General features: G+C 60.2%; 1 protein-coding gene across 6 annotated transcripts; it reads right to left on the reverse strand.

Annotated features, from left to right (window-relative positions):
• Positions 1-324: 324 nt before the first annotated feature.
• Positions 325-10,462, reverse strand: MBD3 (methyl-CpG binding domain protein 3). 6 transcript variants are annotated; one of them, XM_027085605.1, is made up of 6 exons: positions 10,202-10,462; positions 4,371-4,530; positions 3,678-3,776; positions 2,723-2,813; positions 2,087-2,264; positions 325-934 (listed from the first exon to the last, which is right to left on the reverse strand). In XM_027085605.1, the coding sequence occupies exons 1-6, from the start codon at positions 10,309-10,311 to the stop codon at positions 742-744; spliced, it is 831 nt and encodes a 276-aa protein (XP_026941406.1). In that variant the 5' UTR covers positions 10,312-10,462; the 3' UTR covers positions 325-741. The 6 variants fall into 6 exon arrangements, with proteins under 6 accessions (XP_026941406.1, XP_026941405.1, XP_026941407.1 ...); XM_027085604.1 differs by having other exon boundaries at positions 3,678-3,815; positions 10,202-10,452; XM_027085606.1 differs by having other exon boundaries at positions 3,678-3,815; positions 10,298-10,448.
• Between the last annotated feature and the right edge of the window lie 2,731 nt (positions 10,463-13,193).

Genomic DNA, 13,193 nt, shown 5'->3' on the forward strand with positions numbered 1-13,193 from the left:
GCTGCAGACAGTGAGGTCTTCAGGCGCTGAGGCCTGAGTTCCCATCCGTGTGCAACAGACAGAAGGTTAAGCAGCTACGTGGACATCGGCCTCACCTCTACCATGAGTTTTACTGAAGGAAAATGTCCGGGTTGTGCCATTTGCTCTTGGGAGCGCTGTGCCCGCCGGGTGGGCCCCGGGGAGCCATCCTGCATCCCCTTCTGGAAGGGCTGATGGGCGGTCCGGGATACCGTCCCTCATGTGTGCAGGTCGGGAGGGGAGACAGTTCCACAAATGTTTCTCCAGCCCCGCGGGGAGCCTCGCAGGCGGCCCACCGCGGGGAGCCTCGCAGGCGGCCCAGTGGCAGCTGTCCTGTGCGAGAGGTCCAGGGCAGCAGCCACGGGGACCAGGCTGGCCCGAGTTCAGTGTGGAGCCATGACCCCGAGGAGGGGCAGACATGGGGGGTCCATCAGGTGAGAGGCCGTGCTTCAGCCATGTCCCCGTGGCCCAGGGGAGGGGACACGCCTGGGCAGGGTGAGGGCCGAGTCTGCAGGTGGCCCCGTGCGGGAGGGCAGGCGGGTGGGGCCCGTGCAGGGACAGAGAGGGCACCATCCGTGCCTGGCAGGCCGTCCTCCTTGAAGACAGGTGCTCTCGGGAGGCACTGCTGCCACTGGCACAAGGCAGGCCCCAGGGACCCGGACCACCCCTCACCCGTGGTCGCTGCCCGCGCGAGCTGGAGCTGGGACCCGGCCAGTGCCTGCTCTACACGTGCTCCATCTCCTGGTCCTGGTCGGGACTCTCCTCCTGGTCCCCGTCGTCCTCATCCCCGTCAGCGCCCGCCCTGCCCAGCGGCGCCTCGCCGTCCCGGGCCAGCTCCTCCACGTGAGCCAGCATGTCGGCCATCAGCGCCTCCTCCAGCCGCTTGCGGACCTGCTGCACCAGTTCCTCCTGCCTCCTGCGGACACAGGAAGACCTGCTGGCCAGGGCACGTCCATCTCTGGGGAGACGGGGGCGCTGCAAGCGCCCCGTCCAGACAGACGCCCCCGCTCCCGCCCCCAGCACAGCCCCCAGGCCCTCCCCAAATCAGCGCTGCTGAGAGGGCAGCTGCCGGCCCGGGCCAAGGACCCCTGTCCCCTCCCTGCCGCCTCTAAGGTGCCCCCCTCAGCACGTGGACCTGACTCTGTGCCTGTCGCTCCCCTCCACCGGCCACGAGTCCCTCCTCCGGCCACGAGTCCCTCCTCCCAGCAGGACCACAGCCACTGCCACTGCTGGACCTGACACCTACGGTTCCCACCTCACTGACTTTCTATTTCTGCAAGTTGTGCTTTAAAGATTTGCTTGGACTTTTCAGACAGTCATGCTCTTTTCCTGCCCTTTCCCTAGGGATGAGCCCTGTGCATACACGTATGTGAACATGCACACGTGTATGTGTTCATGTATGTATACATGCATATGTGTACGTGTTTGTGCATACGTGCAGTGTATGTACACACGTGTGTACCTCTATGTGTGTGTACACATGTGTGTGGTCTCACCGCCGTGTCCTCGCCTCTCTCGGGGCACAGGGCTGCCCTCTTGCACCCACCTGGCTTTTACCTGCAGTGCCAAGACTGCCCCCCACAGCACTCCAGGTGCAGCTGCTCTGCCTTCCAGCCCCTCCGCCTTCTCCCAACCTCAGCTGTGCACTGATGTTTCAAAGCTGAACACCACGCATGTTCTACCCTCTCAGCACCTCTAGATGTTTCCTGCCCAGGAGCCACTTCCAACCACCTTCCAGGAGGCCCTCCCAAACAGCTCTACCCGCACCTGGACACCACCCACAGGGTCCTGGCCAAGCACAGGCCCAGCATCCAGGGCCCGGGACGCGCTCTGCTTCCCCTCAGCCCACCCTGCCCGGTCCTGCATGTGCCAGCGCCCCCTGACCCAGGGCCTCACAGCCCACGTGCAGTCCTGCTCAGGGGAGCCATCGCAGGGCCAAGAGCCCTGTCCTCTCCCGCCCCTGCAGGCTGCCCCACCCCCCAGGCGCCCGCCTGTCTGAACCGAGCCCTCCCCCAGCCACTTCCACGTCACACCTGGATACTGGCGTGGGGGGGGGGTGGGACGCTACCTGATGTCCTCATCGGTCACCATGAAGGCCTTGCAGAGCGGCTGGGCTGTGTTGAGCCACACCCCGGGGTTCTTCTCCACGGCGGCTGAGAGCTGCCCGGTGATGGGCATGGTGCTGGTGTGCAGGGCGCTGGCAATGGCCGAGAGCAGCGTCTCATCCGTGCAGCCGGGACCCACGCCTGCCGGGCAAGGGAGGGTGGTCGCTGCGGGCACCAGCCTTGCCCCCTCAGCCCCGATTTCATTCTGAACCTCCCTTTACAGCAGGCCCTGCCCGGTCCTGCGTGTGCCAGGGCCTCACAGCCCACGGGCAGTCCCACTCAGGGGAGCCGTCGCAGGGCCAGGAGCCCTGTCCCCCAGGCATCTTCCTGTCTGAATCGAGCCCTCCCTGGCCATTTCCATGTCACACCCGGACGCTGGAAGGGGGCGGTCACTCCACGACATACAGGGAGACAACTACCCTCTCAGGGACAGCAGGGATGCTTTTATGGCGCGGCAGGGAAACCAGACCCCCGAGTGTTTTCAGGACCCCGTGACCAGACGCGGCCCCAGCGTCAGGTGCAGCCCGGCTGGCCCCAGGTTGGGGGAGCACGGGCCTCATCCCTCCTCCATCTCCCCCTTGCCCCCTGCAGGGGGTCACCTTGCAAGCCCTTGGGGAGGTCCATGGTCTTCACGAGCTCCTCCGCGATGTCAAAGGCATTCAGGCCGCTCAGCTTCTTCTCCCAGAAGAGCTGCCGCCACACAGACAGACGTCAGGCCGACAGGACGGCCAGGCCACCTGCTCCCACAGCAGGCGACCCTAGGCGGCCAGGATGGGGGTCTCAGTGTGACCTCTGACCCCCACACTTGCTGGGGCTGCTCGCGCCCCGGGGTCCTCACAGGGCAGAGAAACCCCAAGCCCTGCTTCTGGCAGGACGAAGACCCAGGACGTCAGATGCGCCATCGGACAGTCTGTGGCTCCCCTTCACCCTGGAGTTGGGGGTTGGGAGGTCCAACCTCCACCCCGGGCTGAGCCATGGGCCCAGGGCAACAGCCCCGGCCGACCCCTGTCACAGCCCGAACAAGCGCTGTCCGTGGGCACCGCCTGGTGCAGACAGGGGACCCAGGAGCCCCCGGACGGGCAACAAGCTCACACCCTCAACTGCACCTCCAGACTCTGGGGAGGGGGGCGACAGGCAGCCCCACAGGTTTCTGACCTCTTACCTAGAGGGCTCCAACCCAAATGGAACAGCACCCAGGGCGGCTGCCCATGGCGGGGCCCATGCCCTGCAGGGTCCCTGAGCGTCTCCCCCTCTGACGGCCATGGCCCCCTGCTCTGGCCTAGCACCTCCACACCCCGCTATCTACCGGGCGTTTGTAAAGATGCGTGAAAACGCGGCTAAGGCTCAGTTTTTGGAAAACAGATCACAAAACTGCATTTGCGGGATCTTTTCAATCTGTTCAAGACAGCAGCCGGACCGAGGAGGCCCCGCATACGCGTGTCGGGTGCTGGTGCCCGCAGGACCGTGCCCCAGGGTGACGGCTCCTGACCGCGGCACTGGGGCCCCGGGCCCGCGGACTCAGCTCTAAAGAGTGGACCAAGTGCTGGAGCTCACCTGCCGGGGCTGCTCCACGGCCTTCTGGGGGTCGCTCTTCACCTTGTTGCTGGGGTGGTTGGTGATCTTGGTCACTGGCTGCTTGAAGATGGACGCCGTCTGCCTGACCGGGAGGGCCGTGTTCAGGTCGGGCTTGCCCTGCAGGGTCGGGCAGGGTCCTCAGCGGGCTTTCCCCGTCAGCGAGAAAGCCGTGCCCCACAAGGGGCTTCGGGGAACAGGCCCCAGTCACCAACACACCCCGTGGCACCCACGGATCCAGAGGCAACGCCAAGCCCAGGCCCAGCCGCTTCGCTGCCCTCGGTGCGGCCGCAGCGGGGACTCCGTACACACACCTGCTCTCTCTCATCCCCCCACCCCGCCCTTCTCACCTCCCGCGCCTCGTTCTCCGCAGAGAATGGGACTGGGGGCGCCCTGGCCACCTCTGTTCTGCAGTCGGGGCAGGGAACAAAGTCCCCCGAACATGCGTCCATCAAAGACCCACAGACACACTGGTCACCAGGCGCCCAAGTGTGGACCAGAGTTGAGCCGCCTCCCAGGCCCCGTGCCCGAGCCTCTCCTGGGGACAGATGATGGGCGGTTTCCTGTCTTCTTTCTGCTTTTCCACAGCTGCTGAGCTCCCCACAGTGAGTACCTAGGCCTCTAACTCCAGGACGGTGGGTGAGCCCTACCCAGCAGCGGTCAGCGTGGGCTCACCTTGACCTGGCTCGGGGAGTCATAGCGCACCCGCTGCCGGCTCTTGTTCATCTTGCCCATCAGCATCTTGCCCGTGCGGAAGTCGAAGGTGCTCAGGTCCATGGAGCCGCCCAGGTAGCGCGCCAGCTGGGGCTTGCTCCGGAACTTCTTCCCGCTCGGGCTGCAGACACAGTGCGGTCAGCGGAGGGGGGAGCCGGGAGGGGGGCGCCAGGCCAAGCCGGTCCACCCTCTCCCCAGCGCAGCAGATGCTGAGGCCGAGAGCAGGGATGGACGCCCCGACCTTCGGAAGGATGGGGCCCAGCCCTGGGAGCCTGGCTGGAGTTTCTGGAACATTCCAGAAGCAGAATCTGGCCATGTTCTCGAGAAAAGACCCAAGGATAGCAGGTCCATTACAGCATTATGGACCTGTCCTGGGGGGGCTGGGCTGTAAAACCTCAGTTTTGGGGCTCTTTGGGCACCAAAGAGCTGCCCAGGCGAGACCTGCTGGGAAAGCCTGAAACCTGGCTGTGAAGCTCTGCCATCCTGCTCACCCCACGGACCAGCTCAGCGGACTCGCCTTTCTAGGAAAAGCTAACGCCAACCTCTAGCTGCAGTGCAGACTCAGAGCTCATGCTACAGGTGACCAGAACGGGACCCAGTGAGCACTAATAATGACACGTCCCTGGGCACGGGGACTCCTGCAGCCACTTTGGGAAACAGTCTGGTAGCTCCTCTAATGGTTAAACAGCAATTCCACCCCTAAGTATCCAAGAGAAATCAAAACACATGTCGACATAATAACTTACACCTAATTACTCACAGCAGCATGACTCACTGGGCAGAGTGAAAACAGCCCAGATGTCCCTCCACACATGGGAGCATCACTCAGCCACAAAAAGGAGAGAAGCCCTGACACTCGCTACAACGTGGACAGACCTTGAGAACATGATGCTCAGTGAGAGAAGCCAGACACAGAAGGACACACAGTGTGTGATTCCACTGATGGGAAACGTCCAGAACAGGCAAATCCAGAGACAGAGAGTGGGTTCCTGGCTGTCAGGGACTGGGGCTTCTCTTTGGGGTTATGGAATGTTCTGGAATTAGTGGTGATGGTTGCACAGCCCTGAATGTACTAGAAACCAGTGAGCGGCACACATGATCCTCCAGCAGGCCTGGCACCCGTCTAGGACGTCCCCGTCACTCTCCATCTGAGGCTAACGAGGGCCTGCACGTTGCTGATCTCCCCTGAGAGCCTCTAGGCTGAGCCTGAATTCAAGCCAGCACACGCCCGCCCCCTCCAGGTGTCCCTGGGCACTGCGGACAAGTGGCAAAAGTGTGAAGAGTGGAACCCCTTCCAGCCCCACCAGGGCCTCACCTGGGTCAGGGCCAGCCCCACCACCTTGGGTTCTGAGACCCCCGTGGACTCTTCTGGAAGATCCATTTTTCCGTTATGCTCTGTGCTGGCTGACGTGAACAGGGTCCACGTGCCTGGAGCAGCGGAAAGGACCCTGAGTCCAGACTCTGGCTCCAACTATGGCCACAAAGAGGGCCAGGACCCTGACAAGCACTCGCCAGCACTTCTTGGCCTCCAGTCACCCCACCTGCTGCTGTTCTGCTTTAAAAAATGCATGAGGACAGGGAAACAGAAACGCAGAACTGTAGACTAGGGGCTGGGGAGCAGGGCTAAGGGCAGAGATAGTTAAAGGTCTAGGGCTCTTCTCGGGGGAGGAAAAGGCTCTAACTTTGACCGTGGTGGTGGGTGCTGCTACCTGTGAATTGTACGCTTTACACGGGTGAACAGTATGGCATGTGACTCCTACCTCAATGAAGCTGTCACAAAAGTGAACGCAAGACAGAGAGTGGATGGGGGCTACGAGGAGCTGGGGAGCTAATGGACACAGGGCTCATTTTGGGGTGATGAGAACGTTCCGGAACTAGAGAGTGGTGATGGGTGCATGAAAACTGCTGAACTGGACACTTTTAAAGACTGAATCGTATGGAATGTGAACTATATCTCAATTTTAAAAACAGGTTTTGCAGATCTGTATTGGGACAGAAAAATGAGCTGTTTTATCCAATAAAAGAAAAAAACTCCTGCAGTAAAACCACAGGTGTAGAACAAAAATGAGCACTGTGGTCTTTCTAGGGAAACAGGCCTACCCGGTGGAGTAGACAGGTAGCCAGAAGCCTGGTGGCCCTCGGCTGAGTCGGTAGGACCCTGAAGCATTGGGGCCGTCATGGGGATGGAGCCAGCACCAAGCACGGAGCCCAGGGCCTGGGCCGGATGCAGGGCTGTACTAGCCGTGATGAGTGAGTGTTGACCCCAGGCCTATAAGGAGGCTTGTAACCCGAGATGCCCAGTGAGGCCCAAACAGCAAGATGAAGCTGGTTCTGGCCAAGCTGAGCCCGCTGCCCAAGGAAGGGGGGTCAACCTGCCGAGCACTTCCTGCTTTCCTGAGTATTTGCACCTTTAAAATGACCTCTGGGGTCTTCCCTGGTGGCGCAGTGATTAAGAGTCTGCCTGCCAATGCAGGGGACACGGGCTCGAGCCCTGGTCCGGGAAGATCCCACATGCCACGGAGCAACTAAGCCCATGCACCACAACTACAGAGCCTGCGCTGTAGAGCCCACGAGCCACAACTACTGGGCCCGCGTGCCACAACTACTGAAGCCCACACACCTACAGCCCATGCTCCACAACGAGAAGCCAATGCAATGAGAAGCCCACACACAGCAACGAAGAGTAGCCCCGCTCGACGCAACTAAAGAAACCCCGCGTGCAGCAACGAAGACCCAATGCAGCCAAAAATAAATAAATAAATAAATTTATTTATTTAAAAAAAAAAAAAAAGAGCTCTGGGACTTCCCTGGTGGTCCAGTGGTTTAAGCCTCCACGCTCCCAAGGCAGGAGGCGTGAGTTCTATCCCTTGTCAGGGAACTAGGATCCTGCATGCTGCAATGATGCAGCCAAAAAAAAAAAAAAAGCTCTGGAAAGTCCTCTCTATTCCACACACCCCAAAGAATGACGCTAACTTCCAAGTCCTCAACTTCTTGCCTGGATTGTAAATGTCAGGCAGGGAGATGATTTTTCCAAAGAAAATGCTCGGCTGTAACCAGATGCTCCACCGCCATCTCCCAGTCCTGAGGGCCAGGTCACCAAGCTGGAGGGGTGTGTGGGTGAGTCCTACAGAACTGTCTGTGAGGTCGCTCCACCTCTCCTGCAAAGAACACACTGGCTCTCTCCCACTCTCTGGACTAGCAAACCAAGGTTCCACATCCCTAGGGGCAGGGCTAAGATCCAAGGACAGGTCTGTCCGACTCAACAGCACCGGAGATCTGCTTTCCCTCTGCATTAAGGAACCAGGAAGGGACTTCCCTAGTGGTCCAGCGGTTAAGACTCCGCGCTCCGGGCTTCCCTGGTGGCGCAGTGGTTGAGAGTCCGCCTGACGATGCAGGGGACGCAGGTTCGTGCCCCGGTCCGGGAAGATCCCACATGCCGCGGAGCGGCTAGGCCCGTGAGCCATGGCCGCTGAGCCTGTGCGTCCGGAGCCTGTGCTCCGCAACGGGAGAGGCCACAACAGTGAGAAGCCCGCGCACCGGGGAAAAAAAAAAAAAACTCCGCGCTCCCAATGCAGGGGGTCCAGGTTCAATCCCTGCTCAGGGAACTAGATACTTATCCCTCAAGTAAAAGATCCCACATGCCACAACTACAGATCGCGCAAGCAGCAACGAAGATTCCATGTGCCGCAACTAAGACCTGGCTCAGCCAAATAAATAAATATTAAAAAAAAAAAAAAAAAAAAGAGAGAGAACCAGGGAAATCCATCTGTGCTCCCTGCCTAGACACCTGGCTCAGCATCAGGTGGTGAGAAGGCCAAGGGCCCACATTCCAGAAAAGATATCACATCCCCCCCAGACCTCCGACCTGCTGGGACAGGGTAGGTCATCCACACCAGAGACCTGGGAGTGGCACTGGACCCCGCACCCTGCATCCTGTCTCAGGCCCTCACCTCTCATTGGAGCCGTGGGAAAACTGAAATTCCATCTGTCCAGCCCCAGTTTGGAGCTGTTCCCTACCACCAGACCCCTATGCTCGGGGGCGGGGCCTTGGAGCGGGGTCCCACTTGATGGAAGCCCGGAGAGGTTCCCAGGCAGGTGGGGACAAGAGGTGAGGCGATGACAGGCTGCGGCTCTCTAGCCACGCTGGCCCCGGTTCAGCTCCTGAGCCTCCTCACAGGCTGCTGGCGCTGCCTGGACCCTCCTCCTGGCCCCACTGCCAGGGCTCACCTCTGTGCTGCCTCCCCAGACAAGCCCTCACTGACCCGCACCCAGCTCGACCAGGCACTCCCATCAATCTGCCCCTCACAGACCCCCACATCTCTCTGCATATGTCATCACCTGTTAACTATGAAAGCAACGGGGTGATGGCTGGGGCACCAGCTGTCACCCACGAGGGGAGGGCCCAGGTCTCACTCCCAGCTGAATGGCCAGGACACCCAGCATGTGCTGCAGAGGCATCTGTTAAATTAACAAAGGACTAGAGGAACAGAGACCTGCCTCATTCTTCAGACCTAAAAGGAAGAAGTGAGAACACAAGTGCGCTCAGAATTAAATGAGGGGCGGTGGTGAGAGGCCTCTTCACGCACCCAGAAGGAAGCTTCTCTAAACAGCCAACGGGGGAGTGACGTCACAGACAGCCGCAGTGAGGGGGAATACACACGTTTCCCTAAAAGATGATCGTAACCCCACTACTTCATGCTTGACATTACGAGAGGGGCAGCCAATTACAGTACACACTGGAGGGCCACCAGCACTCTTTGGACACTAGAACCTGAGCTTGTCCTGGATGAGCTGCCATCCTTACCCTGCTCACTTCCTTCACTCCTCCCAAAGCGAGGACAGCAAAGGCCCAGGACCTGCTGCACACCCCCCAACACCTGGCAGGCATTCAACACGTGGCAGGTGTCCCGCCTGCTTTTCTTTTGTCAGGGTCCTAAAGCAAAGGGGAGGGAGCCATCAAGCCTGGCTCAGAAACAAAAGCATCTTCCACCAATCAAGAGGAAAAAAAAAAAAAAAAGGAAGGAAAAGGCAAACAGCAGGTGGTTGACGGTCTGAGGCTGGGCTTCCAGCCGCCTACTGATTCTGTTTCACTGGGGGTGGGGGGGTCCCTGCCACCTTTCTCGGGCCAAGGGCAGCCCTCCCTCCAGTTTGGGTGAGGGAAGCTCACAAAGGCCGCGTCCCCGGTCTGGCGACTGGAGAGGCCACTACCCACGGTGCCCAAGGATGGGGGAGGGGCGGCTCTTAAAAGACACGCAGCTCCAGGACCAGGCCACCCTGTGAAGGGCCCAGAAACCTGCATCTCTAGGCAGCCCTCCCTGGTCCCCCAGAGGGAACCCTGCTCCCTGAAACCCGGGATCCCCACCCGACCCAGACTGCGCGCGGCCCCAGGAGCGCCCCACGAGAACCAAAGGGACAGCCCAGCCCCCACCCCCGCCTCCCAGCGGCATCTGGCCCGTGCCGGGGTGCCCCTTGCCCAGCCGGCCGCTTCGCCGCGGCCGCCGAACAAAGGCCGCCGCCAACCCGGGGCCGGTCCCAGGACCATGCGGCAGCGGGGGGAGCGCAAGCACACTGAGCGAAGGCTTCGCCGGGCACGCACGCGCACTGGGCTCGGGCCCGCCGGGCACGCACGCGCACTGGGCCAAGCGCCCGCCGCGCGCCGGCACGCACGCACGCATGCACGCACAACGCACGCGCGGGGCCCAGGCCGCGGCCCGGGTCGGGGCGCCCAGGCCGCCGCAGAGGCCGCTGGGAGACGCCCGTTGGGGCCCTGCCCGGCCGGCACGTTCATTCACCTATAGTAAAAGACATCCCTGTGGCCGGCCGACAGCCCCGACCTTCTGGGCACTTCTTCCCTCTCCCAGCCCTGCGGGAGCGCCGGGCACTCCCACCTCTTCCGCTCCATCGCGCCCGGCTCCTCGACCCGCCGCCGCCGCTGCCGCCCGGACCCCCGCTCGCCGCCGCCGCCTCAGCTGCCTCCACCGCTGCCGCCGCCACTTGCCGCGGCTGTTCCGGCCCGTGGGCCTCCGCCCTCCGCCCCAAGCCGGGCGCGCGCCGGCTTTGCCGCCCTTTCGGCCCCCTCCCCGCGCTCGCCAGCCCCCGCTCGGGGGGCCCGCTCCGCCCACCCGCCCGCGCGCGGGGGCCCCGTGCTGCGCAGGCGCCGCACAGGTCCCGCCCCGCCCGTGGCCTCCGGCCCCGCCCCTCGGCGGCGGCGCCAATCAGCGCGCGGCCTGAAGGTGGGGCCTGCGGCGGCGCGCGGCTCGTCCGCTCCGCGCCTGCGCCCTGGCCCGCCCGCAAGTGGTTGGTGGCCCCTGCTTGCCGCTGCGCTGTCCGCCTTGGTCTCTCCCGCGTCTCCTCCGAGGCCTGTGTCCCGGGATGCCCGTTCAGTGCCGGACCGCCATCCCGCCGCTTCCCTGGTCTCGTCACTGGCATCCGCGTTTAGGGTCATTGTCGGTGACCACCCACCTCCACACCCCAAGGCCCACCCGACGCTTTAATGACATCTCAGAATCGGCCCCCTTTTCCTGCCTCCTCCTTAGTCCAGCCGCTTTCTGTCTCCTGGGGCTCCAGGCCCTTACTTGGGAATCTCCCGCCCCACCTTGTGTCCCCTCTCCCTCCCCCAGGCCCTCTCCTGCCTGCCCTGTTCCCCCAGGGCAGAGCCTGGCCGGCCCAGGTCAAGTACTTAAGAAAAGACTGCTGAGTGAGTGGCCTTAGCTGTGGGCAGTGCCAGGTGCGGGCTGGGCCTCCCGACGGGCCTGTCCTGGCGTCGGGTCCCTGGGGGAGGGGGAGGCTGCGGGTGGGAAGGCCCTGGGCTCCCCCGAGGGCAGCAGGCCTGGGCCGCGCACCTGGAGCTCCCTGCAGGTGTCTTCGCAGCCTTGGGGCCCCCCAGGTCCCTGCTCTAGTTGGAGGCGGGGCTTGGGCGGGACGCCGAAGACCATGGCCCGCAGGTGTCACTTGTTTGTTTATATTAAGTCCCCGGGTAAGTGTAACTTCTCAATTCCTTAACGTCCCTTTCCCTCCTGCGTTCCCCAAGGGGTAGCTGGGCTGCTCTCCCACAGACAAAGGGCATAGTGGCCGGGAGGCACCCTGATCGGCGAGCGGTCACCCCATTACAAAGCTGGTTCGGGGCACTGTATGCCTGTGTGCAGGTCAGGCCCAAACCCAGTGCTCCAGGACCTGGCCTTCCACAGAGAGCAGTACTGGTCGCTGTTGTGTTTTCTCCCAGTGTGTGCGATTTCGTTTTAATTTAAAAATCAAAGTTGCAAAGATAGACGCGTGCATTGTAATCAGTGAAAGCACGTGAAGACTCTTAAAGGAAAAAGTTGTCAGCCTTCCTGTGACAGGAGACCCCAGCACCACTCCAGCCCTGCTTTTACTTCTCTTGGGTGCACACCCAGAGCTGGAATCACTGGCGATCCTACATTTTAATTTTTTGTTTTTGTTCATTTTTTGAGAAGGGCAAAACATTAATATATTTCTTGTAACTTTTATACAGTTTTCAAAGTGTGCTTTCCATTTACAGTTATTACCAAATATTGGCAATATTGCTCATGTCCTACAGTACATCCCTGAGCCAATCTTACACCCAACAGTTTGTACCTCCCACCCCCAACCCCTATCTTGCCCCTCTCCCCCTCCACTGGTAACCACTAGTTTGTTCTCTATATCTGTGAGTCTGCTTCTTTTTTGTTGCTGTATTTTTTAGATTCCATAGATGACCAGGATCATACAGTATTTATCTTTGTCTGACTTATTTCACTTAGTGTAATACCTTCCAAATCCCTCCATGTTGATGCAAATGGAAAAATTTCCTTTTTTATAGGTAATATTCTATTATATATGTGTACCACATCTTTATCCATTCATCTGTTACTGGACACTTAGGTTGCTTCCGTGTCTTTGCTATTGTAAATAGTGCTGCTCTGAACACTGGGGTGCATGTACCTTTTTGAATTAGTGTTTTTGCTTCTTTTGGATATATACCCAGGAGTGGAATTGCTGGGTCATATGGTACTTCTATTTTTAGTTTTTGCAGAAACGTCCTTATCGTTCTCCATAGTGGCTGCACCAATTTACAGTCCCACCAACAGTGTAGGAGGGTTCCCTTTTCTCCACAACATTCTCACCAACATTTTTTATTTGTAGACTTTTAGATAATAGTCATTCTGACAGGTGTGAGGTGATACCTTATTGTGATTCTGATTGGCATTTTTCTGGTGATTAGTGATGCTGAGCATCTTTTCATATGCCTGTTGCCCTGTGTTTAATTTTTTGAGGAACTGCCAGACTGTTGTCCACTGTGGCTGCCCCATTTCCCATTCCCAGTAGCAGCGAACAAAGGCTCTGATTTCTCCACATCCTCCATTGTTATTTCCTGGGTTTTGACAGCCGTATACCCATGGACGTGTGGTGTTGGATTTGACCTCATGGTTGGATGATGGAAAAGCAACGCCTCCACCTCAAGAACCAGCCCCGCCGGTCTCACTTGCTTCTCAGGGAATCTGAACCCTTCGGGTCCAGGCTGACCCCAGAGCATAGACAGTGGGTCTCTGGGAGTTACTCGGCCCGAGCCAAGGACTGTCCTCAAGGGACTGGTCCAGAGGCCTGACCGGGAGGGTGGCTGTGACCCAGGGTGCTGGCGGCAGACGCAGAGACAAGAGGCCAGGAGGCCTGGATGGGAGGGACGGGGGCTGCCCAGCTCCTCTCCCGTTGGGCTGGGCGCTGCTCCTTTGAAATAAACTCTTTGCCCAGGCCTGCTGGCCCAGTCCCCAGTCAGACGCCTTCTCC

The sequence above is a fragment of the Aethalodelphis obliquidens genome, unplaced genomic scaffold (assembly GCF_003676395.1).
Source record: "Aethalodelphis obliquidens isolate GAN/ISIS:26980383/991018 unplaced genomic scaffold, ASM367639v1 scaffold53, whole genome shotgun sequence".
Classification (NCBI taxonomy): domain Eukaryota; kingdom Metazoa; phylum Chordata; class Mammalia; order Artiodactyla; family Delphinidae; genus Aethalodelphis; species Aethalodelphis obliquidens.

Coding starts and splice junctions, on each gene's coding strand:
- MBD3 (XM_027085604.1), bottom strand. CDS start 10,311: ATGGAGCGGAAGAGGTGGGAGTGCCCGGCGCTCCCGCAGGGCTGGGAG. Junction 2,814..3,677: donor CCGTGGAGCAGCCCCGGCAG/GTGAGCTCCAGC, acceptor GTGTGGCGGCAG/CTCTTCTGGGAGAAGAAGCT. Junction 2,265..2,722: donor CCTCCCCAAGGGCTTGCAAG/GTGACCCCCTGC, acceptor CTTGCCCGGCAG/GCGTGGGTCCCGGCTGCACG.